Here is a 27,336-nt window from a genome sequence, read left to right as displayed (position 1 = left end):
GACATTCTTCCAGCTGGATGTTCAAAATAACATTTATTGGGGCAAAGCGACTCAGTCTTTCTTGGCAGCTGCCTTCCTCATGGCCGCCAAAACATTGCTGAGTTCTTCCCGCTTTCTCTTGGCTCGGATGTGAGTTCCCACCTGTGGGCAAAAAGGAAACTGATTCAGCACCACAGGGGTGTTGCTAACAGCGGCTTTGGGGGTCGGGTGGGGAGGAAAGGTTGGACCGGCCCTGTACAGGCCTGGATCCACATTTAACTGGTCTTCGGGCAGCCTATCTCAGGAGAGGCCCTGGCAGGGTTCTCAGCCAGCCCTTGAAAGCCAATTAAATAAGCCTTTATTGGCATATACACAATAGTATAAAAATACAGTTCCAGTTAAAAAGTGAATAGTAAAAAAATTCGCGTTTGTCATACATTCAGTTTACAAACTTCTGACAAAAACTTTGCCACTATAAGGCAACAATGGAAATCCTGACAATTTAAAAGCATAACTACTTTATCTGATTCAGTATAATCAATCATAGGGTCTATAGCTTGGGATAACAGGCTGGATCGGAGTTCTTGGTATAATAAGCAGTTCAGGAGAATGTGTGGGATGGAATCCAGCTGTCCTGTGTTACAGGTACAGAACCTCTTATCGCTTGGAAGACCTTTAAGTCTTCCTCTATGTCGCGGAGATGGCATGATGTTAAATCTAGCCAGCATATAGGCTCTCCTGTGTATGGGATTTGTGAGCGCTGTAATATAATAGGCTGGGTATCCCTGCGTGAAAGGAATTGACATATTTGTTGGTGAACAAGATTTATTTGCCAAGCTCTGCAGTTGTTGATAGTTCATTGCTAACAGCCTCTCTTTAATGAGGGCAAAAGTTTCAGTAAAGGTTAGCATATTGAAGGAGGCACTGTCATAACCCAGTTCCCCGATCTTTGCTGTAACTATTGTGCACCATTTTGAATGGTGGAGTTCACTCAAGGTAAGTTGGGTCAATGAGTTTCGGGAGCCCTTGAAAGATGGGTAAGGGGCTCGGAGGAAGGGGAGCTCCCTTTGCACTGGATCCATTGGGCCCAAGTCCTGGCCCCTCCCCATTACCCTGGCCCCACCCCCACTCACCCTTTTCTTTATGAATTTCAGAGCTCGCTTGTCTTTGGAGACTTTCAACAATTCCATGGCGCGTCTTTCATAAGGTGCAAAGCCGCACACTTCCCGGATCATATCCCGAACAAATTTTGTATGTTTGGTCAGGCGCTGAGAGAACAAACATTAAAGCGTGGGTTAAACTTTAGAAGCAAAAACTACCAGACCACAGCCACACAGCCTGGAAAACAAGGATGATTGAGGGACTGGAGCACCTTCCTTATGAGGAGAGGCTGCAGCGTTTGGGACTCTTTAGTTTGGAGAGGAGACGGCTGAGGGGGGATATGATTGAAGTCTATAAAATTATGCCTGGGGTAGAAAATGTCGACAGAGAGAAATGTTTCTCTCTTTCTCACAATACTAGAACCAGGGGGCATCCATTGAAAATGCGGGGGGGGGGGGGATTAGGACTAATAAAAGGAAACACTTCTTCACGCAACGTGTGATTGGTGTTTGGAATATGCTGCCACAGGAGGTGGTGATGGCCACTAACCTGGATAGCTTTAAAAGGGGCTTGGACAGATTGATGGAGGAGAAGTCGATCTATGGCTACCAATCTTGATCCTCTGTGATCTGAGATTGCAAATGCCTTAGCAGACCAGGTGCTCTGGAGCAGCAGCAGCAGCAGAAGGCCATTGCTTTCACCTCCTGCACGTGAGCTCCCAAAGGCACCTGGTGGGCCACTGCGAGTAGCAGAGAGCTGAACTAGATGGACTCTGGTCTGATCCAGCTGGCTTGTTCTTATGTTCTTAAAACCCACAACAGCTAGTTGGTTCTGGTTGTGAAAGCCTTCGCCAATATATAAAACCCAAGAGTCTTCCTCCAGTGCTTGTGGCCTTGCTGTTTTGTGTTAGCGGAATATGCCACAGTCCACTTTCTGGGGACCTCTGCTTTCACTAGTTGGACCAAGAGAAAAGGAAAGGGGCCACCCTCAGGCAGCAGGCCTGGAAGAACCAAACTAGACGGGACCCCCGGCAGCAAGCAGCTCAGTGGGCAGTGACCCGGAGGAGAGCTGCCACGACGCTCTGGAAATCTGCCCTAGAACAAAGCCAAGAGGGTCGGAGGGAAAATGTCAGCTGGGAGGAGGGTGGCGGGTGGAGAGGAAGCAAATAGAACCAAAGTGGGCAGGAAGGCTCAGCCAAAGGGGCACCCCCAGCAAAGCACCGTTCCAGAGCAGGAGTGGCCGTTCTGTTGGGGAGAAGGTCAGTGGTGTGCAACCCTTAGCTGGGTGCAGGAAGAGAGGCTTTCTCTCTGCCCTGCTGACACTTCACAGGGGCATGCCCTCCACCCACACAACTTCATAAAAGCGGGTGGGCTTGCCCCATGACAATCCTGGGCAATTCTCCCACCTTCCTATTGAGATAGTTAGCAAGCAATCTGGGCCCAAGCAGCCTCTCCGCTTCCGAAGGGGGAATGGGAAACGCCTCAAGGCCCAGAGCTCCTGGACTCAGACTCACCCCACGGCGTCGGCAGTGGCGTGGCTTGACCACGTTCTTGGTCATCTTGTGGCCCTTGTTGAGGCCAACGGCCATTGGATAGCGGATTGCCATGGCTGAGGGAGGGAGGGAGAAAGAAAGCATGATTAGGTGGCTTGCGGGTAATCAGACCAAATAACTGAGGGTCAGGAAGCTGAGTCTTCCACTCCCCACTCTGACCACAGAGCGCTCGCTAGGGGGGCGACGATGCAGGCAGGACTAAAAAAGGAAGGACCAGTCCAAAAACCACACAGCCCTGTTCTTTCTCTTCTTTTACTGGTCTGAATGTGTTTAATTTTATTTATTTAATTATTATTATTATTAACTATATTTATAAACCGCCCTCCCCCGGAGGGCTCAGGGCGGTGAACAAGACAAATAGAGCACGATAAAATCCATAATATCAAGATTTAAATAATCATTAAATATGGCTCTATATGTTAAAACAACCCCATTAAAATGCAGCATCCTAATATTTATTTATATTTCGTTTAATAACCCGGCCTTCCCTGCAGGGTTCAGGGTAGCGAACAACAAAAGTGATAGAACGTACAAATCGAGTAATCCTAAAAGCATTAAGCACAGATTAAAACAATAAGAATGGATGGTGCCGTCCCATACTTTTCACATATCCTTGGGAGACTTGCTATATGCACCATGATTTCAGGGGCAAGAGGAAAGCCGGTGTCCTCACAGGGTGCTGGGATTTCTGGCAACATGTACAAGGCAAGACCCCCCCCCCCCCGAAGCGAGGGGTTTCTCGTGCCAGCTGCTGCTTGCTGAGCAGACTCCAAGCAACCAATCACATGCACAAGAAACTGAACAGTTAATTCCTAGTGGCCCTCGGTTTATACGGGAAACCCTAAATGGCCACTCGTTCAAGTCCAGCAGGAGTAGGGTGCCAGGATCCTGGGGGTGCAGGTTCACACCCCCACCCTACCCTGACACTCTGAGGCAGGGCCCTCTTTCTCTCCCTTGGCATCATCTTCTCCCCTGGCGGTCAGTCTCCACAGGTGAGACAAGCAGGGTGCAAATATCTAAACAAAAAAGATCCTCTGAAGATGCCAGCCACGGAGGCCGGCCAAACGTCAGGAGAAAAGGCTGCTGGAAGAAGAAGAAGAGTTTGGATTTATATCCCCCCTTTCTCTCCTGCAGGAGACTCCAAGGGGCTGACCATCTCCTTGCCCTTCCCCCCTCACAACAAACCCCCTGTGAGGTGGGTGGGGCCGAGAGAGCTCCGAGAAGCTGTGACTAGCCCAAGGTCACCCAGCTGGCGTGTGTGGGAGCGCACAGGCTAATCTGAATTCCCCAGAGAAGCCTCCACAGCTCAGGCGGCAGAGCTGGGAATCAAACCCGGTTCCTCCAGATTAGATACACGAGCTCTTAACCTCCTGCGCCACTGCTGCTCCACGGCCGGAAAACCCCGCAACAACCCCCCCCCCCAAAAGTCCACTGCTCCTGTGTTATAATAAATACGGGAGCCAGCCCAGAATGGCCGTGGGCTTTTCCGCCTCTCGGGGTCCTCATGGGCCAGCCTGACCGAGCCCCTGCTGGAACTGACGGGGCGGGCACCGGAACCGCTCTCTCGAGGCCGCGGGGCTGCCGTCCCACTCTGCAGGGCTGGTTTTCCTGAGCAGCCTCACGTGCGAAGGCGCCGCATCTGCCCGGTCCCAACTCGGACCTTTCCTCCCCAGCGGCCCCGCCCCCCCCCCGGGCCCTCGCCAGAAGCGCGCGCCGGTGACTCCAGGGCCCGCCCGACACGCGAGCCCCGCGGGGCCCTCAAGGCTTCCGGATGGAGACCCGCACGGCGGCCTCTAGGACCGCGGCCAGGCCAGGGAAAGGGGGGCTGCCCGTGACGACGAGCCAAGCGAGCCTCCCCATCCCGAGGCAGTCGGCGGCCGCCTGGGCCCTCTCCGCAGGAAACTGCCCGGATCACCTCCTACCCACCCCCGGAGACCCCATCAACGCTTCCCCGCCCGCGCGGCCCCTTTGCCGGGGCGGATGGAGGCCGATGCTCCGCCGTCCCCCGCCGGGCCCCGCAGCGCTCACCTGCCGCAGACGAGAGACGGACGCCGCGCCGGAAGAGGAGAAGGGGAGCTGCGCGCGCAGCCAGGAAGTCGCCGCGCCGCGCCGGAAGTCGAGCGCGTCGACCCGGAAGTCGAGGGGCGATGGCGATGGCCGGGCGGGCGGGCGCGATGCCGGTTCCGCGGGCGGAGCTGAAGCTGGTGCGGCTGCTGAGCCGGTGCGAGGCGCTGGCGGCCGGGCGGCCCGGCGCGGGCGAGTGGCGGCTGGAGAAGGTGAGGCGGGGGGAGAGGGGAGGCCGCGCCCGGCGACGCGGTCTGGGCTTGCCCGGGAGAACTCCCGCCTGTGCCTCTGCGCCGCCGCTGGCCCCTCCCCGTTCAGGCCGCGTGTCGACTGCGGCTCGTCGGGCGGGGAGCGGGGAATCCACGTAGTCCTGCGACTACCGTAGTCCTGCGACTAGCCTGTGCACTCCCACACACGCCAGCTGGGTGACCTTGGGCTAGTCACAGCTTCTCGGAGCTCTCTCAGCCCCACCTACCTCACAGGGTGTTTGTTGTGAGGGGGGAAGGGCAAGGAGATTGTCAGCCCCTTTGAGTCTCCTGCAGGAGAGAAAGGGGGGATATAAATCCAAACTCTTCTTCTTCTTCTGAACGGGCATACTGCAAACATTTTGGTGCCTGGCGAAGCTGGTGCCCTTGTGGAATTTGCTGCCAGAGGGCGTCTGAGGATGGCTGCTAGCTGAGTTGGCTTTCTAAAAATGAGGCAGACCAATTCACGGGCCTAGTAATGGCCCTGATGCTATCGCATTTGGCCCCTGCCCTCCTGTGTCTTTCCTTGGAGACCTGCTGATTCCTGTTCTGGGTGACGCCCTTTTCACGAGAGGGCTGCTACAGTCAGAAGGGCCTCCAGGCAAAGAAAGATCCCCCAGGATTTTGGCTGGGATTCATGAGGGCCTTGAAAGCCACCTGGTCTTGTTTGGCCTTGGTTGGACCCAGCAGATCCCCAAACCGTCTGTGGAGCCAAACCAAACTGGTGTTCCCGGTCTGGTCGAAGGGCTTCTGCCACCGGCCACCAAAATATCTTTCTTCTTTCTCTTTTCAGTATGTGGCTGCTCTGGAAGAAATGCTTTTGGAGCTGAAGAAACACTCCAGGTGAGCAGGCAATGACAGGACTGTTGAGGTGGGCCAGCCTGTTGAGGTGGGCTCAGCTGCAGCGGTCTGTGAGTGAAGGGGGCCAAAGACCTTCTGGGGTAGACCTCTCAAGCCTCACTCTAGATCAGGGGTAGGGAACCTGCAGCTCGAGAGCCACATGCGGCTCTTCTGCCCTTGCACTGCGGCTCCACGAGCTGAGCCGCTGGCCCCATCCTTGCCTGCCCTGCAGGCAGCAGGGCGGGCGCACCAACTGCCTGCAGCCGGCTGGGCCGCGCCGCGGGCTTCCCCTCTCGCCTGCTCCGTTGGAGCGGGGCGGGTGGTTTCCCAGCGGCGGCTGAGCCGATGGCCCCATCCTTGCCCGCCCTGCAGGCAGCAGGGCAGATGCATCCATGCGCTTCTCAGAATGAGCGGAGTAAAAGGTAAAAAAACCCCAATATATACAGTGTTATCTTTATTTTAAATATCAAAAATTATTTGCGGCTCCAAGTGTTTTCTTTTCCCGTGGAAAACGGGTCCAAATTGCTCTTTGAGTGTTAAAGGTTCCCTACCCCTGCTCTAGATTTTCCTCTGAAGCACTGGCCAGCACTCACACTGAGCCCAGTGATGGCCCCCTCTCTCTAAGGGTCGTTTTGAACTGACTGGTGCCAAAGCAGCTCTCCGTTTGAAGCGGACACGCCGCCCCTGCTGCACATGCTGGGGGCCAGGCGGGAGAGACAACCGGCGGCGCATCAGGAATGGGCAGAAGCTCTGAGTGCTGGACTTTGCTGCCGTTGCCTGGACTGGTGCTGTAAGAGAACATCTGAACAGAGCAAAGTAGGAGCCTCTAAAACGACTCACACTTAGCCTCCAGGAGAGAAAGTTCCCTTGGGTGGGGCTTGGCTGCTTTGGCCAATTAGGCCTTTGTTGCAAACTGCTGCCATATCGACTTGCACACATACATGCACACACCCCAATCGACTGTGATGGCTTTCCCACTTCCTAGGTCCGTGATGGCGAACCTATGGCACGGGTGCCAGAGGCGGCACTCAGAGCCCTCTCTGTGGACACTTGTGCCATCATCTCCCCCTCCCCCCGACCAACTGGCAGGAAAGGGAGAGGAGCATCCCTCTTCCCCCACACCTCTCCCCCTTCCCCCACCAGGCCCTCAGTGTAATTAGTGTAATTATTTCAGGGAGATTATTAGCATTAAACTTCAGATCTAGTTTTGGGGAAGCAGTGTAGGTAACCCTGTTAAGTGCTGTTAAACTCCCCTGATTTTCATGGGAAGAACTAAAGTGCGATCCTTTACCTGGGAGTAAGCTTGGTTGCTGGCAATGGGGCTTGCTTCTGAGTAAACCCTCCTAGGGTCGTGATTCACCCGTTGGAAGAATTGCACGGTTGCTTCAAAGCAAAGCCACCGACGACCACCAAGCTTACCCCCGACTAACGTGCACCTTAGAGCCAACCGTTTTTTTCTAAACTCAAACCAAAGTATTCAAGTTAAATTGCCGTGCCGGCACTTTGCGATAAATAAGTGAGTTTTGGGTTGCAGTTTGGGCACTCGGTCTCGAAAAGGGTTCGCCATCATTGTCCTAGGTTTTGGAGGGGGCAGCAGGGGTGGGGGGCGGGGGCAATCCTGCCAGCCGCTCTTGTGTGGTGACTTGTTCTAAATGGTCTTTTCAGCAAGCCAGCCCCCGAGGTGCTGAGCGAATATTCTCGCAAGGTCGATTTCCTGAAAGGGATGCTGGAAGCGGAGAAGATGGTGAGGCCCTTCTGTCTCCTTAGCTCCTCAGCCTTGATTTCTGCTCCCCCTCATTTGCGTCTCAGATAAGAACATAAGAACTAGCCTGCTGGATCAGACCAGAGTCCATCTAGTCCAGCACTCTGCTACTCGCAGTGGCCCACCAGGTGCCATCGGGAGTTCACATGCAGGATGTGAAAGCAATGGCCTTCTGCTGCTGCTGCTGCTCCTGAGCACCTGGTCTGCTAAGGCATTTGCAATCTGTGATCAAGAATCAAGATTGGTAGCCATAAATCGACTTCTCCTCCATAAATCTGTCCAAGCCCTTTTTAAAGCTATCCAGGTGAGTGGCCATCACCGCCTCCTGTGGCAGCATATTCCAAACACCAATCACACGTTGCATGAAGAAGTGTTTCCTTTTATTAGTCCTAATTCTTCCCCCCAGCATTTTCAATGGATGCCCCCTGGTTCTAGTATTGTGAGACACGCTTCTAGTATTGTGAGTCACACATGCTTCCCTTTCTCTCCCCAGTCATCTTCGTCTGAAAAGGCCCTTGCCACTCAATTCCTGGCCCCTGGGCGAACTCCCACGACCACCAAGGAACGGATCCCGGCCACGCAGACAGTCCATTTGCAGACCCAGGCCCGCTACACCCGCGAGATGAGGAGCGAGCTGCTTGGTACAGTATGTCTGCTTGCCCTCCTCTCTTTCCAGAGTAGCCCTTTGACTCCCAGGGTGAGCGGGCTGGCCAGAACCAGATGCCAGGCCCCTCCCCCCTGTGGAGGTAAGACGGCAGTCGTGGCCTCTCCGCCTTGCCCGCACAGGGAGGCTGCCACTAGCCCGCTGGCCTGCCGCTGCTGAGGGCGGGCTGTGTGAACACTCTTTTTTCTCTTCCTGTCTGTGTTCTGCTCTCCCAGGAGGTTCCGTGTGCTTCAGGTGAGTGTACCTCTGCTGTTTCTCACACACGAGAATTGTGACATAAAGAAGGTGACATAAAGAAGTCCAGGCATGTTCACTGGCCAGCAGCTGGTGAAGGGGGCAGCCCCAACCCAGACTTTTGTGGACGCAAAATTCAGTGCTTATGTGGTTAAAAGGCTTGGGCAAGTAGGACAATAAAAATAGGAACTTTGGATCAATGATTTTATCTTTTATTCAAATTTTATTCCAGTTTTTAACTTGAACTTATACTCTGGTTTGGACAAACAGTCTTTAGAAACTGGTTACCTCAATTTTATTTTGTATCTGGTCTGGAAATGTACTATCTGGATTTTATATTTTATATCTGATATTTTCTGGTCTTTGACCGAAATAAAAGATTGATTGATTGATTGATTGATTGATTGATTGATTGATTGATTGATTGATTGATTGATTGATTGATTGATTGACCGACCTTTGTGGGCAGACTCTGCGTGTGCTAGTCAGTCAGTTTCAGTCAGTTTTATTACGGCCATTAGGCCAGCAAAAAAGAGTAGAGAAGAACAAGAAAAAGGAAGAACAATAAACAAAAGAAAAATCGAATGTGTACAGAAATCCGCGATACAGAAATCCACACAAAAAATATCATCAGCTTGTAGCATTATTACGGTCACCCTCATGTGGTCTGGCTCTTGGTCCCAACATGATTCTTCTCTTACTATATGCCAGCATACAAAATTTAGCTACCTGCTGAGATATAAGAGAAACTCGGTCTTCCAGCAAAATTCTCACAAGAACTGAATCGGAATTAACTATAGTTAAATTTCTGTACTGGATAAACAATGGGTGAATTAAAGCCTCCCTTTCCCCTTTATGGAGTTCACAATGCAATAAAATATGTAATACAGAGTCCACTTCCCCTGAGTTGCAAACACATAGTCTCCTATGTCGTGGGATTTTTTGAAATCTGCCCATTAGATTGGCTGATGGAAAAGCGTCAAAACGGGCCCTGGAAAAGGCCCAGCGGCATTTCGTAGATGTTATATTGGACAGGTAAGGGGCAGCCGAGATACCTTCAATCTTGCTCTCCTTTAGCTCTAGGCATCACCTACACTGGTAATAAGGGGGCTCAATACCTGCACCAGATAACCTGCGCTCCAGGTTCAGTGAGAGCAATGATGCTGGTCTGTCTGCAATGTCCCTTCCATCAGCCGTATCGACATTGGGAGATAAGCATTAAAACCCTACTTTTACACACCTAAGGCTATGCATATGCAATGGGAACTTCTCGTGTAGACTTCTATAGATCATATTCTACTCTTATTGTCCACTTCTACACAGGACTCTAGAGTCAAAACACCTGTCACCTCTGCTACTCAAAAGAGTATGCTTTATCTGACTTGCAAAAGATCACCTTTCTGTTGGACAGCCCCAGTAGTGATGTAAACGATGCAGTCACCAAATTTTTGGACCTGTATATAAAACAACGCTTTAGGAGCAGATCCTGAACATCAGCCTTCTCTACCTGTCCATTTATTTTAGCTTCCCTCTATTGGGTTAAGTGGATCTGTGTATATAATGTTGTAATGCCGTTAAAGGTTCTTTGTTTGTTGTTTGTTAGATACCTTCAATCTCTGCCTGTGCTATGTTGCCGCTCCCTTCCTCTCTTGCATCCCAGCGGTCGTTTCTTTCCCACTGGCTCTCTTGCATTCCAGCGGCCGTTTCTTTCCCACTGGCCTTCCCAGGCTTGCTGGAGAAGAGTTTGCATCAGGAAGGGAGCAAGCTGCTGACAACAGTGTTTTCTTTCTCTCCAGATACGGAGGAGACGAGCTTGAGGAAGCGCTTGTGAGTATTGTGGGGTGCCTTGGGATGCTGGTATCTTTGTCCTGGCGAGGGAGGGGCGGAGGGGCCCCATTCCGTGCTGCCGGTCAGTCAAACGACCCGCTGTCAACCCCAGGAGGGAAAAAGTGCGGAACTGTGCAGATTAAGAAAGACACGAGCAAGCGGGAAGAGAGAATTTTCTGCCCGGTGATTCTATAACTTGGTGGTATTCAAAAAGAGTTGAAGGTGCAATTTAAATGGGCAACTCCCTGCCACAGGCTGTGGTGGTACCCGTTAACTTAAGAGGGGTTTGAAGGGAGATGAGGCAAATCCACAGTCCCCCAACCACTGTTAGCCACGTCCGCTGAACAAAGCCTCATACTGAACACATGAACCTGCCTTCTGCTGAAGGTTTGTCAAGGGCAGTCCTGCCTCCTCAGGCGGTTTTTTGTCGAGAGGCTCGAGGGCCATCTGACAGGAGTGCTTTGATTGTGTGTCCCTGCGTGGCAAGGGGTTGGACTTGATGGCCCCTGGGGGTCTCTTCCAACCCTATGATCCTATGATGTTCTGGCCTTTCACGTCACCTTCTACTTGGTCCGTTCGGCTGGTTCATCTAGTCCACAGGTGTCAAACTCGCGGCCCTCCAGATGTTATGGACTACAGCTCCCATCATCCCCTGCCAGCAGATAGTCTTTGTATGCTCAGAACAACTTATCTTTTCCCCTAGAGCCAGGACAAGTAGGGGAGAGTCTTGGTAACGCATACCTCGGACAAGGAAGCATGATATGCTCATAAGAACATAAGAACAAGCCAGCTGGATCAGACCAGAGTCCATCTAGTCCAGCTCTCTGTTACTCGCAGTGGCCCACCAGGTGCCATTGGGAGCTCACATGCAGGATGTGAAAGCAATGGCCTTCTGCGGCTGTTGCTCCCGAGCACCTGGACTGTTAAGGCATTTGCAATCTCAGATCAAAGAGGATCAAGATTGGTAGCCATAAATCGACTTCTCCATAAATCTGTCCAAGCCCCTTTTAAAGCTATCCAGGTTAGTGCTCGAGGGTTTCAACAATATCCTGACAATCTGCATATGTTCTATCTTGAAGTGGAATATTCAGCTGTCGACCCTTAAGAATGGCAGAGGGGAATGCGTTACTTCTAGCTCGAGTAATGCTCCATCTCTGCCTGGGCTCTGACAGTTGGGATAGATATTTAGCTGCGAGGCAAATTTCAGGATAGATTCCAAAGTGCAAGGGAGAGCAAGATGTCCTGGCTGCACTCAACCGCAACTGGTATTCCTGGTCCAGTAGCCTTCTTTTTAGGGTTAGCCAAATTTCATTTGCAGATTGCATCACAAAAGGTTTCTAAGGAGAGACCTAAAGAGGTTATTTCGGCCTCTATAATTTTCCTCCATTTGGAGGACTGCAGTTCAGAGAGGGCTAAAATGGGTGAGGCTTTTGGCCTCAGTATTAAAGCAAAGATGAGACCAGAATTTTAAAGTACAACAACACAAGCCTTTATTGGCATATAAAACAGGACAAAATTTTAAAACAAAACAAGGTTAAGAAATACAGTTAAAATGAATTTTAAAGTACCAGTAGTCATCCACGCTCTGGTTTCCAACAGGTTCTGTCCTGATTCGAGACACAGGACAGCCTATGGAACACAATAGGGTACCCCAAAAATCTCGTAAAAAAATTTGGACTGGACTCTCTACAGATGTGTTCCAAGCTCCAATCCAAAGGGGAAATCCAAGTCTTCTTCTGCTGCTTTCGTAGCGCACGTAAGAGCCCAGGTGGCGGGACGGGGCACAGATGAGCCTGGTGAGATGGCCAGCGCCCCACTCAAATGTGGGTGGGCCCGGCTCCCTGACAGCAGTGCCAAATCTGTGGGACACACACGGTGGTTGTGCCAGTAGCCAGGACATATATGGCAGCTGGGAAAGGGGGGCAGGAGGCAAGGAGTACGTAATTTGCTGGTAGCACAGAAATTTCTTCAACAACGGAAGACCTTGCCTAGCCAGCTGAGGCCTGAGAATACTCAGTAGGAGTAAAGTGGGTCACATTGATTGATGATTGAGGGACTGGAGCACCTTCCTTATGAGGAGAGGCTGCAGCGTTTGGGACTCTTTAGTTTGGAGAGGAGACATCTGAGGGGGAATATGATTGAAGTCTATAAAATTATGCATGGGGTAGAAAATGTTGACAGAGAGACATTTTTTCTCTCTTTCTCACAATACTAGAACCAGGGGGCATCCATTGAAAATGCTGGGGGGGGGGGGGGGAATTAGGACTAATAAAAGGAAACACTTCTTCACGCAATGTGTGATTGGTGTTTGGAATATGCTGCCACTGGAGGTGGTGATGATCACTCACCTGGATAGCTTTAAAAGGGGCTTGGACAGATTTGTGGAGGAGAAGTTGATCTCTGGCTACCAATCTTGATCCTCTTTGATCTCAGATTGCAAATGCCTTAACAGACCAGGTGATCGGGAGCAACAGCCGCAGAAGGCCATTGCTTTCACATCCTGCAGGTGAGCTCCCAATGGCACCTGGTGGGCCACTGCAAGTAGCAGAGAGCTGGACTAGATGGACTCTGATTTGATCCAGCTGGCTTGTTCTTATGTTCTTCTTATGTTCTTACATGCTTCAGGGTGGTTGTAATGGCACGACTGGTGGCTGCTTCCTGGGGGGGACTTTGCCTGGAAGTGTCTCTTGGTGGATGCTCCAAGCAGCATCCGTTCGGGTTTCAGACGGCTTCAGAACTTAAGGAAAGCCTTGGCAACCCTGTTGCTTTCTGCAGGGGCCTCTTGCCGGAGGAGAAGCAGTCGGCCGCTGACCTGGACGCGGTCCTGCAGCACCACCACAGCATCCAGGAGAAGCTGGCGGAAGAGATGCTGCACCTGGCCCGTAACCTCAAGAACAACACCCTGGTGGCTCAGAATGTGATCAAGCAAGACAACCAGGTATGGACGCTGACAAAGAAGAAGAGGAGGAGTTTGGATTTATATCCCCCCTTTCTCTCCTGCAGGAGACTCAAAGGGGCTGACAACCTCCTTGCCCTTCCCCCCTCACAACAAACACCCTGTGAGGTAGGTGGGGCTGAGAGAGCTCTGAGAAGCTGTGACTAGCCCAAGGTCACCCAGCTGGCGTGTGTGGGAGTGCCCAGGCTAATCTGAATTCCCCAGAGAAGCCTCCACAGCTCAGGCGGCAGAGCTGGAAATCAAACCCGGTTCCTCCAGATTAGATACACGAGCTCTTAATTTCCTTCGCCACTGCTGCTCCTCGCTCGGCGCCAGCACCGCAGCGGGAAGGGAAGGGGCCTGTGCTTCCTACTGGCCCTACGGACGGCTTTTTGCCCTCTGCAAAAAGGAGCAGCAGTGGCGTAGGAGGTTAAGAGCTCGTGTATCTAATCTGGGGGAACCGGGTTTGATTCCCCGCTCTGCCGCCTGAGCTGTGGAGGCTTATCTGGGGAATTCAGATGAGCCTGTGCACTCCCACACATGCCAGCTGGGTGACCTTGGGCTAGTCACAGCTTCTCGGAGCTCTCTCAGCCCCACCCACCTCACAGGGTGTTTGTTGCGAGGGGGGAAGGGCAAGGAGATTGTCAGCCCCTTTGAGTCTCCTGCAGGAGAGAAAGGGGTGATATAAATCCAAACTCCTCTTCTTCTTCTTCTTCTTCTTCTTCTTCTTCTTCTTCTTCTTCTTCTTCTTCTTCTTCTTCTTCTTCTTCTTCTTCTTCTTTTTTCTTCTTCTTCTTCTCTGGGAGCCTTGTGGTGCTGCTGATTCCCACCCACCCGGTGCATCCTTCTTTGGCTCTCAACGTCTCCCCTCCTTGTTCTTCCCAGACGTTGTCTCACTCGCTCAAGCTGGCCGACCAGAACTTCGAGAAGCTGAAGGACGAATCGAGCCGCCTAGAGCAGCACGCCAAGAAGTCGGTCAACTGGCTCCTCTGGCTCATGCTGATCGTCGTCTGCTTCATTTTCATCAGCATGATCTTGTTCATTCGGATCTTCCCGAAGCTGAGGTGACTCCTTGCAGCCGGGGACGACCGGCTCCTTTCCCTTCCAGAGGCCGAGCCCCGGACTGTTTGTTCCAGGCGGGCTGCAGAACTGAAATCGAAGGACAGAACTTGGGCAGCTGCGTGTTCCGGTTTGGGGTGCAGGCTGCTGCCAGGGGGCTGTGTTTGTGAGGGTCTGGCCTCCCTCCCGAACGAGGAGGCCCCGCGACGACTCAGACGACGGAACGTTTCCGTGCACAGCAGCAGTTTTCATCATGAAGAAAGACAAGTTGTCAGTCTGGGTGACAGTTGTTCTCCCTTTCTTTGCGAAGGGAAAATGTCAGCACGGGGGAACTTCCGGCCCCACAGGTTCTGCCTGCAGTTTGGAGTGCTATAGTCGGGGGGGGGGGGGGGCACAGCATCTGCTGCTGTGTGTGTAAAGAGGCTTTATCAGTGGGGTGGGTGGAACAGGCAGGGAGAAGAGCCTCGGGGATTTGGTGTTTTCTTTTTAAAAGCAAAACAAACAGGTGGAAAGGGAGCATCCCAGCCTAATGACTTCTAGAAATCAATAAGGTCAGCGCAAAACAAATATCTCGCTTTGCATGTAACGGAACGATCCTAAAGAATCCTACCAAGAACGTTCCCGTTATAAATCACGGTTGAAACAGCAAACTGTTATCAGTCATGGAGGGTTGTTTCTTTTTCTTTTTTTTTAAAAAAGGCTCTCTTCTTCCCGCCCGCCCCTTTCTCCCCATATTGGCTCTTCTGTTTTTGGGCTGACTGATTACAGGTTTCAGGTTTCTCCTCTGCCATCGTGATTTATTTTGTGGGCCTCTGTTGGGAGAGGGGAAACTCATGCCTGTTGCTCAAGAAAGTTGGCATCTGAGCTGCAGCCCGGCTGCTGAAACGGTGGGGGGGTGGGCTACCCCGGAAACGGCTCCTCCCCCTCCGCCACGTGTGCAGGAACGAGGTTGGAAGTCCTCCGAGCAGCTGGGCCGGGCGGCCTCCCTGAGCTCCAGCTGAACGACCGCAGAGTTAATGTTTGGTTAACTTGGGCATGATTTCTCCCCTGTCACGAGTCCAGTGTTTGCTGCTGTTTGCATTGGCCCCTCCCCTTTTGCAGTAACCTTGGAGGGCTGGGGCCAGGCGGGTGGTTAATCATCTATAGAGAGTGCCCCCTTCCCCTGACGGGGCCTCACGGTCCTCCTGACCCACAGGCACTTGGCATGCACAGGCTGCAAAGGGTCAGTGCCTTGGTCTTCCCTCCTTCCTGCGGCAGGCAGTCAGTCAAAACCAGCGGGGCCGCCTCTTCGCTCCGGCACCTGGCAAATAAACTCTTGTTCTCTGACCAAGTGCCTGAGCCTGCTTATTTAGAACTGATTGGCAGGCTGCAGGACAGAACGGAGTCAGGGCAGGCTGCTGCCTGCAGCTCAGCTACTGGGAGGGTGGAATTTGGGAGCAGGGGTGGGGGTCACAGTGGTCAACTCAATGCATGGCAGCTGTGAAAAAGGCAAACTCTGTGCTGGGGATCATTAGGAAAGGAGTTGATAATAAAACTGCAAAGATTGTCATGCCCTTATATAAAGCCGTGGTGCGACCGCACTTGGAGTACTGTGTCCAGTTCTGGTCGCCACATCTCAAAAAGGATATCAAAGAGATAGAAAAAGTGCAGAGAAGGGCAACGAGGATGATTGAGGGACTGGAGCACCTTCCTTATGAGGAGAGGCTGCAGCGTTTGGGACTCTTTAGTTTGGAGAGGAGACATCGGGGGGATATGATTGAAGTCTATAAAATTATGCATGGGTGGAGAATGTTGACATATAGAAATGTTTCTCTCTTTCTCACAATACTAGAACCAGGGGGCATCCATTGAAAATGCTGGGGGGAAGAATTAGGACTAATAAAAGGAAATTCTTCACGCAACGTGTGATTGGTGTTTGGAATATGCTGCCACAGGAGGTGGTGATGGCCACTAACCTGGATAGCTTTAAAAGGGGCTTGGACAGATTTATGGAGGAGAAGTCGATCTATGGCTACCAATCTTGATCCTCCTTGATCTCAGATTGCAAATGCCTGAGCAGACCAGGTGCTCGGCAGCGGCAGCAGCAGCAGAAGGCCATTGCTTTCACATCCTGCACATGAGCTCCCAAAGGCACCTGGTGGGCCACTGCGAGTAGCAGAGTGCTGGACTAGATGGACTCTGGTCTGATCCAGCAGGCCAGTTCTTATGTTCTTGTCTTGGGTGCAAAAGGGGGCTGCCTATCTGACTTGCCCTTGTCTTGGGGTGGGGGGTCACACAGTGGTCTTCCCTTGTCCTTGTCTTGGGTGCAAGAGGGGGCTGCCTATCTGACCTGCCCACTGACCCAGCCATGGGGACAGAGTAGAGCACTCCTGGTTTGGCCACCCAGTCAGTGCATGTCAGCTGGTCACCTGGTGGTGCAGTGGCATAGGAGGTTAAGAGCTCGTGTATCTAATCTGGAGGAACCGGGTTTGATTCCCAGCTCTGCCGCCTGAGCTGTGGAGGCTTATCTGGGGAATTCAGATTAGCCTGGGCACTCCCACGCACGCCAGCTGGGTGACCTGGGGCTAGTCACAGCTTCTCGGAGCTCTCTCAGACCCACCTACCTCATTGGGTGTTTGTTGGGGAAGGGCAAGGAGATTGTCAGCCCCTTTGAGTCTCCTGCAGGAGAGAAAGGGGGGATATAAATCCAAACTCTTCTTCTTCTTCTTCCTGGTTCCAGAGAGAGAGAGAGAGAGAGAGGTCACTCATAACATGTTCTGGCATCAGACTTGATAGACCCTCTGCCAAATCTGTTTGCTTTGGCTCCTTGGCCCTCCACCACACCCAGATCAGCACAAGGAGTGTTTACAAGGGCCAGAGGCTACCAGGAAAGCCTTGGGCCCCCTTTGCCCTGTGTGACCCAGGCCAGAAGGGAAGGGCCAAGACGGCTCATGATGCAGGATGAGAACTTGCCCGACGTCCTGTGGAGCAGAGAAGGGTCACGTTCTCAAGACGGCTGGAGACAGACAAGGATATCCTGTGCGAGGGAAGAGCTACCAGGGCCCACCAAGAGAGCTTCCAAAATTGTGCTGGGGGGGGGGGGCGGTGGGCAGAAAGAGTGCCGAGGATGCCAACAAACCTGGGGGCCCCTTCCTGCTTTGAGTAACCTGGTCTCCAGGCAATCTGGTATTCTAGTTTGGCACACTGCGGTGCAAGATTTTCAGGCTAGTCGGGATGATTTCAAACACAAAAATAATTCAATTGGGACCACCAGAGCTGCACAAGTGGGCATGGCATTTTAAAACTTTCAGCTTGGTTTCTGCTTTCTTGTAGACCTGTACCAACTTTTGGTGACACTGTGCGGTTAGGATGGCAAACAGTCCCCTTTCGGCATTTGACATTTTTAGCAGCAAGCCAGGGAGAGCTCGCACTGGTATGGCGATCTATAGATGTTATGGATTATTATTAGCCCTGCCAGCATGGCCAATTGGCCATGCTGGCAGGGGCTGATGGGAATTGTAGTCCATAACATCTGGAGTGCCAAAGGTTCGCCGCCACTGGCTAGGACAGTGATGGCGAACCTTTTCAAAACCAAGTGCCCAAATTGCAACCCCAAACCCATTTATTTATCGCAAAGTGCCAAATAATAAACAATTTAACCTGGAATACTGAGGTTTTAATTTTAGAAAAAACGGTTGGCTCCGGTATGCATATACTCAGGAGTAAGCTTGGTGGTAGTCGGTGGTTTTGCTTTGAAGCAACCGTGCAACTCTTCCAACAGTGAACCACAACCCTAGGAGGGTTTACTCAGAAGCAAGCCCCATTGCCAGCAAACCGAAGCTTACTCCCCACCAAAGCGATCACGTTTTAGTTCTTTACATGAAAATTGGTGGGGTTTAACAGCGCTTAACAGGGTTACCTACACTGCTTCCTCAAAACTAGGTCTTATGCTTAATGCTAATAATCGAGCCCAGCAGCCCAGGCCAGCCTAGATGTGTGGAGGGGGCACTCTGCTTACGCGTGCCCACAGAGAGGGCTCTGAGTGCCCCCACTGGCACCCGTGCCATAGGTTCGCCATCACTGGCCTAGGATTTGATTTGAGGAATCTTTGGTGACCGGCTTTGAGGCTAACGCGAAATGCAACAGCAAGTGGTTTTGGACACCGAGTATAGGACGAGACGTCCTCCGCCTTCCCCGAAAGGTGTTAAATCAGCGAAGGAAAGGAAATCTCTTTTGTCCTTGTTTGGAAGAAGTTGTCCTCTGAGAAAACCTTCCGAAACAAAGGGAAAAAGTTTGTTTGTGGCGTTCAGCGAAGCGTCCGGTAAGGCTGTCGTCTGCCTGACCTACCTCGTGGGAACATCCAGACAGGGAATGAATCATTCTCATGCGCAGATTCTAATTGTTGTCCGCCCCAAACAGAGAATTTAGAGAGTGCTAATGGCGTCATTTGGGATGGAGGAGACAGCAAAGGAAGGGGACTGCCGAGCGTCCTCCCTGGGAACTTCTCAAAGTGTCGAGTCCCAGGGACTCCTGCCTCGTGCCAAAGGCCACATGGGACAAAGTAGCTGTCCCGTGTGCGATAAATTTGAGAGCCAGTGTAGTGTAGTGGTTGGAGTGTCAGCCTAGCACCATGGTGGCGAACCTTTGGCACTCCAGATGTTATGGACTACAATTCCCATCCGCCCCTGCCAGCATGGCCAATTGGGAATTGTAGTCCATAACATCTGCATTTGGGAAGTCCAGGTTTGAATCTCCACTATGCTGTGGAAGACTGCCACGTGGCCTTGGGTCCTCAGCCTAATCTACCTCACAGGGTTGTTGTGAGGATGAAATGGAGGAGAGTGGAATGATGTGAGCCACTTAGGTGTCCACTTGGTTGAAAGGCAAGGTATGGATGAAATAAGTACATAAATAATAAGCAGGGCAGGCTTGTAGACAAGTTCAGCAAGTGAGACTGGGCTGAAATTCTGAGCTGGCTGGGACGCCCCTCCGTTAAACCAGCTTCAAATTGTGACATTACAGAGAGAAGCAAACACAACGGTTCGTCCCAGAGGTGCTGTTGAGGAGGTCTTCTGGCCGCCTCTATTTTCTCTTGTCAGGTGAAGGAGAGAATAACCCCAGCGCTTGGTCAACCAGTGATGTTCAAGAGCACCGTTCTCCAGCGTGGCTGCCACCCCACTTTCTGGGGAAGTGAACACATACCGAGTAACATCTCCTAGTTCAGTGATGGCGAACCTTTTCGAGACCGAGTGCCCAAACTGCAACCAAAAACCCACTGATTTATCGCAAAGTGCCAACAGGGCAATTTAACCTGAATACTGAGGATTTAGTTTAGAAAAAACGGTTGGCTCAGAGGCGTGCATTACTTGGGAGTAAGCTTGGTGGTAGTCAGTGGCTCTGCTTTGAAGCAACCGTGCAACTCTTCCAACGGGTGGAATCATCATCTCTAGGAGGAGTTTTACTCGGAAGCAAGCCCCCATTGCCTGCAACCGGAAGCTTACTCCCAGGTAAAGGACCGCTTTAGCTCTTGCATGAAAAATCAGTGGGGCTTCTTAAATACGTTTATCAGGGTTACCTACACTGCTTCCCCAAAACTAGGTTTAGGTTTAATGCTAATAACCGAGCCCAGCGGCCCAGGCCAGCCTAGATGTGGGAGGGGGGGGTTATTTTGTTTGCACATGCCCACAGAGAGGGCTCTGAGTGCCACCTCTGGCACCCGTGCCAGAGGTTCGCCACCACTGTCCTAGTTAGACCATGCGAGTCCATCCTGTGTCTCCTCCCACTGGCAGCAGCCCTTTCACATTACCTGTCGCCTGATCCTTTTCACAGGGGATGCTGGCGGGCACAGAACCTGGCGCCTCCTTCATGCCAAGTAGATACTCCCCCGCTGGGCCAGAGCCCCCCCTCTCCATTGCCTAGTGAGGCTGACAAGTAATTCCCTCCTGGAAACATCCACTGCTGGGAGGCCTGCAGGGTGGGTGAGCTGTAAGGGTGAAAGGGCAGGGCCTGGAGGGAAATCATGTGGTTCTGTGTTTGGTGTGGTGGCACGCAGTAGCCATGCACTGCTTTGTGTGTTGATCTCTGCGAGCCGCACTGCTCTCAACTCTCCTTTTGAGGCAGATCTTGTATATCCAGAATTACTGAACAGTGCAGAAAGCAAGCCCCGTGGGCAACGCTCCCAGGAATAAGTAACCCTTTGGGCCTTTGTGTGCCGGTATGTAAAAGTAGGGGGGGGGGACTGGTGGTCCTCTCTCTCCCCTCAGCATCTCACTGGTAATATCTATTTATTGTGGTAAACAATCTCAGGTTCTCCAGATAAAGTTGACTGATAGTTCTCTATCATCCCCCCCTGTCAGCATCATGCTGGCAGGGGATGATGGGAACTGTAGTCCATAACATCTGGAGGGCCATGAGTTTGACACCTATGATTTAGCCTTTATTTGGCATAAACAGTATAAAATCACATCTAAATCGCATCAAAATACAAGCTTGCAACATCTAACAAATGAAGTTAATTCATACATACTGTTGCTTATGGAATATTTCCAGCAGAAAGTTCGCAGCCATTTTACAGAATGTAGCATCAGAATTATTTAATAAGAACAATAGTCTGCTTAGTTCATCCTGCTCGTTGGTTATCATGGAAAGCAACCTAGAGTATTTGATTCAAATACTTGCCGATTTAGGACAACGGAATAATTGGTGAGTTAATGTTTCTAATTGATTTGCATCGCATGAACACACCCTTTTGCACATTTCTAGATTGTTATATCTACCTCGTAGCATGGCAGAAGGGAAAACATTGAAGCGAGCGAGTGGAAAAACTCTTCTCTGATATGGATTGGTCAGATGATACAGATGGGAGGCCATTCTGTTATGTTGTGGCAGATTGAGGATGTACAGAACAAGTTTTCCTCGCTGCCAGAGTTAAATAGTTCCATTCTCTCACCAACAATTTTGATTTTAATAATTTATACGATTCTGGAACAAGCAAAGGTAGAAGGGAGTCAAGGGTATACCAATTGATTTTGAGCAGCAGTGGGCGAGGGAGGTGAAGAGCCTCGTGGTATCTAATCTGGAGGAACTGGTTTGATTCCCCGCTTCCGTCACTTCTGAGCTGTGGAGGCTTATCTGGGGAATTCAGATTAGCCTGTGCACTCCCACACAGACGCCAGCTGGGTGACCTTGGGCTAATCACAGTTCTTCAGAGCTTTCTCAGCCCCACCCACCTCACAGGGTGTTTGTTGGGGGGGGGGGGGGGGCAAGGAGATTGTAAGCCCCTTTGAGTCACCTGCAGGAGAGAAAGGGGGGATATAAATCCAAACTCTTCTCTTCTTCTTGATCTTCCTCTCTATCAGTGAGAACCATGAATTACTCTGGGTATCTGATAGTATTAGGTGAACCAGAGAGTGCTTATTATGTGATCTCACTGGTATCTCAAGCTCACTCATGGTGCCATCCATGGCTTGGAGTGGTGGCCACTGCCGGTTTGCTCAGCCAAAGCTGGGGGCAGACAGAGCAAATTGCCTCTGTAATGCTCACGTTTTCAGTGCTCCATGCTCCTTTTGAACTGATAACACTGGAAATGTTGCCCTTTCAGTATAGCCGGAGGTTCAGTGTAGAAACGGCGCCAATCATGATCCTCCTTCCAAGCCCCGTTCTTCCATCCCGCTGCCACCTGCAGAAGTAAGGTGGGGCTTTCTGCAGAAGTAAGGCGGGACTTTCTGCAGAAGTAAGACGGGACTTTCTCAGCAGCAGTGCCTCTCTTCTTGGAACGTCTTCCTCCTCGAGGCCTGCTGGAGGCCGACTTTAGTGTATCTTGGAGCCAGGCCTAAACATTTCTCTTCACCTGATTGGACATAAAGGGTTCCATCAAAAAGGATATTGAAGAGATCGAAAAAAGTGCAGAGAAGGGCAACGAGGATGATTGAGGGACTGGAGCACCTTCCCTATGAGGAGAGGCTGCAGCGTTTGGGACTCTTTAATTTGGAGAGGAGACTCTGAGGGGGGGATATGATTGAAGTCTATAAAATTATGCATGGGGTAGAAAATGTTGACAGAGAGATTTTCTCTCTCTCACAATACTAGAACCAGGGGCATCCATTGAAAATGCTGGGGAGAATTAGGACTACTAAAAGGAAACACTTCTTCACTTCCAATGTGTGATTGGTGTTTGGAATATGCTGCCACAGGAGGTGGTGCACACTCACCTGGATAGCTTTAAAAGGGGCTTGGACAGATTGATGGAGGAGAAGTTGATTTATGGCTACCAATCTTGATCCTCTTTGATCTGAGATTGTAAATGCCTTAACAGACCAGGTGCTCAGGAGCAGCAGCAGCAGCAGGCCATTGCTTTCACCTCCTGCAGGTGAGCTCCCAATGGCACCTGGGGGGCCACTGCGAGTAGCAGAGAGCTGGACTAGATGGGCTCTGGTCTGATCCAGCAGGCTCGTTCTTATGTTCTTATACCATTGCTTTCACCTCCTTGCAGGTGAGTCTCCCAATGGCACCTGGTGGCCACCATGCAGTAGCAGAGAGCTGGGACCAGATGGGCTCTGGTCTGATCCAGCTGGCTCGTTCTTATGTTCTTATCCTTTTTTTTGCTGTTAATGTCGTGACTTCCGTAGCCTCTACAGAGTGTCTGTGGATATTATTTTAAGTTGGACAAGCCTAATAGGTTCTTGGCTTCTTTATCGCTTACTTTAATATCAATACATCTTGTGTTTCTTTCTAGGGAGTTTAGCGTTGTGTCATTCTGGCCTCGTAGGCAGCTTTCAGCTGGTCTCTGGAGAGGTGACAGGTAAATAGGGTGGGGAGCCCTGGCCATGCTCAGGGAACAGTACACACACGTGTGTGTTTCTCTCTGTGCCCCTCTGAGGAGTCCCCCCATGGGGCTCAGCTCTCCCCCCCCCCCCTTGTGACCAGGTCCCTTGTGTAATGCATGTAGCTGGTGCATTGTGTGTTGTGGGGATGGGGTTGGGTGCATTCTGTGGTCCAGTCGCCCACCGCGGCGGCTGCTGCTGGGAAGGGGAGGTCGGCTGTCCAAGTAGGTTCTCCAGTGGACCCCTCAGCCACTCAGCCTCCCTCCCTTCTCTCCCCGCCTCCTCCCTCCCTCCTCCCTCCCTCACCCTCTCCCCACTCCACCCACCCCCCCCCTCCCCCCCCCACCCACCTGCACCCACTCTCCCCTCCCTCTCCCCCCACCCCCTTTCCCCTCTCTCACTCCACCCCTCCCTGTCTCCCCTCCCCCCCCTCTCCCCACCCCTTTCCTCTCCCCCCACTCCACCCACTCTCCCTCCCCTCCCTCCCCCCCTCCCCACCCCCCCTTTCCTCTCTCTCCCACTCCACCCACCCCTCCCTCCCCTCCCCTCTCTCCCACCCCTTCCCTCTCCTCCCACCCTCCCCTGTCTCTCCTCCTCTCCCTCTGCACCCCTCTTTCCTCTCTCTCCCCACTCCACCCACCCACCTCCCCCTCCCTCCCCACCCCCCTCTTCCCTCTCTACTCCCACCCTCCCTCTCTCCCCCTCCCCCTCTCTCCCCCCCCCCTCTCCCCCTCTCCCTCTCTCCCACCCACCCACTCTCCCCCCCCCTCCCTCCCCCCCCCCTCTCCCCCCCCCCCTTTTCCTTCCTCTCCCCACCTCCACCCACCTCCCTCCTCCTCCCTCCCCTCTCCCCCACCCCCCCCTTCCCTCTCTCCCCACCCTCCTGTCTCCTCCCCCTCCTCCCCACCCCCCCTCTTTCCCTTCCCCCCCCACCCACCTGCACCCACCTCCCTCCCTCCCTCCCCACCCCCCCTTCCCCGCCCCCCCCTCCCTGTCTCCCCTCCCCCCCCCCTCTCCTCCCCCACCCCTTTCCTCTCTCCCCACCTGCACCCACTCCTCCCTCTCCCCCCCCTCCCCCCTCCCCCCCCCCTCCCCCCCCCCCCCTCTCCCCCACCCACCCACCCCCCCCTCCCCCCTCCCCCCCGCCCTCTCCCCCTCCCCCTCTCCCTCTCTCCCCCCCCCTCCCCCCTCCTCTCCCCACCCCCCTTTCCTCTCTCCCCACCCACCCACTCCCCCTCCCTCTCTCCCTCCCCCCCCCTCCCCCTCCCTCATGCTGCCTCTCCCCCCAAGGTCTGCCTCCGCAGCCGCCGCCTCTGCCCCCCCAGGCTCCCAATATGCGCTCGTGTCTCCCGCCCTCTCGGTCTCTGTCGTCGTCGTCGCTTCACTGGACGGGAGGAGGAGGAGGAGGAGGAGGAGAGGAGGGCGGAGGCGGCCTGCCTGCCTGCCTGTTCAGCTGGAGTGCGGACTGCCCTCGCGGGAGCAGCAGTGGGATCATATGCCCCCCCCCCGTCTGCCCGCTGCCTCTGGGCATGAGCAGCAGTGGAGGCCCCAGAAGCCCTGCCCACCCACAGCAACAAGCCGCCGCCGCCGCCGCCTCGCGAAGCCTCCCGCGGCCCTGAGGGGGCCTCTCGCCCGCCCGCCCGCCCGCCCGCCATGGGCCCGCCGTGGCGCCTCCGCTGCTGCTGCTGGTGGTGGTGGACGGTGGCGGCCTGCTGGGGCCTGGCCGTGCTGGGCGCCTGGAGCCGGGCCGAGGGTGAGCCATGCCTGAGGGGGGGGCTGCTGGTCGGCCTGGCCTCCACCTGCAGGGAGGTGGGAGGGAGGCGCCTGGGCAGACCAAGTGGCCAATCCATGCTGGGGCAGCCCCTGTGATCCCAAGTGGGAGCAGTAGGGGAGAACCTGGGAACGGGGTGTCCGGCCGAGCAGGGTCGTGCCTGGCCCGCTCTGCAGGGGGGGTGGGGGGCCGCCCCGCCCCCCTTGCTCCCAGGGCCACTGGTCAGCGGGCGGAGGGGCTCCGGCCAGTCTTCTCCAGACCCCCCCCCCTCCCCGCCTTCTTCTTTGGGGGCTTCTTGGTTTCAGGGAGGGGCGGGGCAGCTCCTGCCTTCGCCCCCAGGTGGGTCCTCCAGGTGAGCCCCCGGGGCCTCTGCAGGGGTTTCCCTCTCCAGCCAGACCGGCTGTGGCTCCACCAGGCTTGTGGTGGTGGAAACCTCTGCACAGGTGATCTGCACAGGTAACAGGCTCTCCCCCCCCCCCCTTGTTACCAGGTCCCTTGTGTAATGCATGCAGCTGGCGTGTGTGTGTGTGTTTGTTGTGGGGGTGGGGTTGGGGTTGGCTGCGTTCTGTGGGCCAGTCGCCCACCTGGGATCATGTGGGGGAAACCTCTGTGCTTGCTGGGATCTGGCAGAGCTGCCAGCTGCACGACAGCTGAGAGCCGGCCAGTTGGGGGAAAAGTTTGGGGAAAGTGTTGCAGCTCTGAGCACCTTCGCTGGCCCTCCCTTTACCTGCTGCTACCTAGGCGGTGGCGGCGGCTGCTGTGGGGCGGCCCATAATGTGGCCCTTGGGGGGGGGGGCTCAGGAAAAGTTTGTGGAAGACCAGGTTATCATGATTTCACGGGGGTATTGTGTTTCCGGACTGTATGGCTGTGTTCTATTTATTTGTTTGTTTGTTTGTTTGTTTGTTTGTTTAGTTTTATATACTGCCCTGTCCCCGAAGGGCTCTGGGCGGTGTACAACAAGTCAAATCATAGTACAACTAAATACAATTAAAACTAAACAATTAAATTCCAATATAGATAGATTACTAATCCCCTTTAAAAAAAACCCTTTAAAACAGCAGTTAATACAAAATTAAATCAAAGTCAAGGCGCCCGGTAAAATCCATTTTTTTAAAACCTTCCCTAAATTTTCTCTAGGAGAAAATGCTACTGGATCATGGCCATACAGCCTGGAAACGTCCCCAACGCCCCGAAGGTCAGGTTGCCTATAGGCTTTAAAAAAAAAAATTTAAACCCACTTGTGTCTTTTCCTGTTGCTTAATTTTGGTTCTACAACAGAAGAAAAGTTGGCGATATGTTGGGCTAGTTGGGAAGTAGCTACGGACAGCTCCTCTTGAAGAAAAGATTGGCAGTCGGGGCAAGTTGGAAAGGGCTCCCAGGAAGGGGAGGAAGCAGTTTTGGGGTCTGGAAAACAACCAGACTCTGCCGAAGGGAGAGCTGAAAAGCAAGTTGGGGGTGGGTGGATGTGCAGCCGGGCTCCTCCAGTGCATGAAGAAAGCTGCCTGGAAGAAAGCCAGAACTGCTTCTTTGCCACTTGAAAGGGTGAGATCAGACCCAGTGGGCCTCTTCCAGGTGAGCTGGAGGAGAAATTTCTCAGTGGCAAAAGGAGTCTGGAAACTGGGCTCTCCCTTGCTGGAGGTCTTCAGGAAGGGGGTTGAACTAATGGCCTATATGTACCCTTCTAACTCTAGGGCAGTGATGGCGAACCTATGGCATGGGTGCCAGAGGTGGCACTCAAAGCCCTCTCTGTGGGCACGCATGCACACAGATTTCATCATGTGGGGGTGGAAAATTACCCTCCACACACACACATCTAGGCTGGCATGGGCTTGCTTCTGAGTAATCCCAGTTGCTGGCAATGGGGCTTGCTTCTGAGTAAACCGTCCTAGGGTCGTGATTCACCAGTTGGAAGTGTTGCACGGTTGCTTCACCAAGCTTACTCTTGAGTAGCCAACTTTGGAGTTGGAGTCAACTTTTTTTTCTAAACTAAATCCTTAGTATTCAGGTTAAATTGCCGTGTTGGCGCTTTGCGATAAATAAGTGGGTTTTGGGTTGCAATTTGGGCACTCGGTCTTAAAAAGGTTCGCCATCACTGCTCCAGGGCTATACACGGGGTGTATTTTCGCCGCCCTCTTTCTCTGTGTTTACTGTAGACCCATCACCCTTCAAGGGGATGTGTTCCTGGGATCCCTACAAACAGAATCCCCGGGCATTGGAAAGTAGGATTCTGTTGCTTCCGTGTGACAGAAATTCCCAACAAAATGTAATGATGTGATAATTGCAATTATGGCACTTATGGGAGTAAAAACAGGCCGGAGACTCTATCACATGATCACACTGCAAATAAGTGAAATTGCAGTTTACAAACCTGTGAGCAGCACAAGGGTTAGGGTTAGGCTTGCACTTTGCCCTCAACAGGGATCCCAAGCAACTGCTTACAACGCTGTCGCCCACTCCTCCATTTTACCCTCATATCAGCAACTGTGAGGCAGCTTAGACTG

General features: G+C 52.9%; 3 protein-coding genes across 6 annotated transcripts in view; 2 read left to right on the top strand and 1 right to left on the bottom strand.

The window, feature by feature from the left end:
* Positions 1-14: 14 nt before the first annotated feature.
* Positions 15-4,774, bottom strand: RPL36 (ribosomal protein L36). 2 transcript variants are annotated; one of them, XM_048497665.1, is made up of 4 exons: positions 4,661-4,771; positions 2,594-2,688; positions 1,113-1,247; positions 15-141 (listed from the first exon to the last, which is right to left on the bottom strand). In XM_048497665.1, exons 2-4 carry the CDS (start codon positions 2,684-2,686, stop codon positions 52-54), a joined length of 318 nt encoding a protein of 105 aa, XP_048353622.1. In that variant the 5' UTR covers positions 2,687-2,688; positions 4,661-4,771; the 3' UTR covers positions 15-51. The 2 variants fall into 2 exon arrangements, with proteins under 2 accessions (XP_048353622.1, XP_048353621.1); XM_048497664.1 differs by having other exon boundaries at positions 66-313; positions 1,005-1,247; positions 4,661-4,774.
* USE1 (unconventional SNARE in the ER 1) lies at positions 4,761-15,588 on the top strand. 3 transcript variants are annotated; one of them, XM_048497660.1, is made up of 8 exons: positions 4,761-4,908; positions 5,735-5,784; positions 7,447-7,525; positions 8,037-8,189; positions 8,423-8,441; positions 10,238-10,268; positions 13,044-13,206; positions 14,089-15,588. In XM_048497660.1, exons 1-8 carry the CDS (start codon positions 4,780-4,782, stop codon positions 14,269-14,271), a joined length of 807 nt encoding a protein of 268 aa, XP_048353617.1. In that variant the 5' UTR covers positions 4,761-4,779; the 3' UTR covers positions 14,272-15,588. The 3 variants fall into 3 exon arrangements, with proteins under 3 accessions (XP_048353617.1, XP_048353619.1, XP_048353620.1); XM_048497662.1 differs by lacking the exon at positions 8,423-8,441 and having other exon boundaries at positions 8,037-8,184; XM_048497663.1 differs by lacking the exons at positions 8,423-8,441; positions 10,238-10,268 and having other exon boundaries at positions 13,012-13,206.
* Positions 15,589-24,667: 9,079 nt separating this feature from the next.
* Positions 24,668-27,336, top strand: part of INSR (insulin receptor) — a 137,942-nt gene continuing 135,273 nt past the window's right edge. Inside the window, 1 exon segment of the mRNA XM_048496934.1 lies at positions 24,668-24,816. Within this exon segment, the coding sequence (XP_048352891.1) occupies positions 24,717-24,816 (100 nt within the window). The 5' untranslated portion in view covers positions 24,668-24,716.

This window comes from Sphaerodactylus townsendi, linkage group LG05 (assembly GCF_021028975.2).
Source record: "Sphaerodactylus townsendi isolate TG3544 linkage group LG05, MPM_Stown_v2.3, whole genome shotgun sequence".
In the NCBI taxonomy this organism is placed as follows: Eukaryota; Metazoa; Chordata; class Lepidosauria; order Squamata; family Sphaerodactylidae; genus Sphaerodactylus; species Sphaerodactylus townsendi.
The sequence above is the reverse complement of the archived record's forward strand: the minus strand, read 5'-3'. Positions and strand labels throughout refer to the sequence as shown.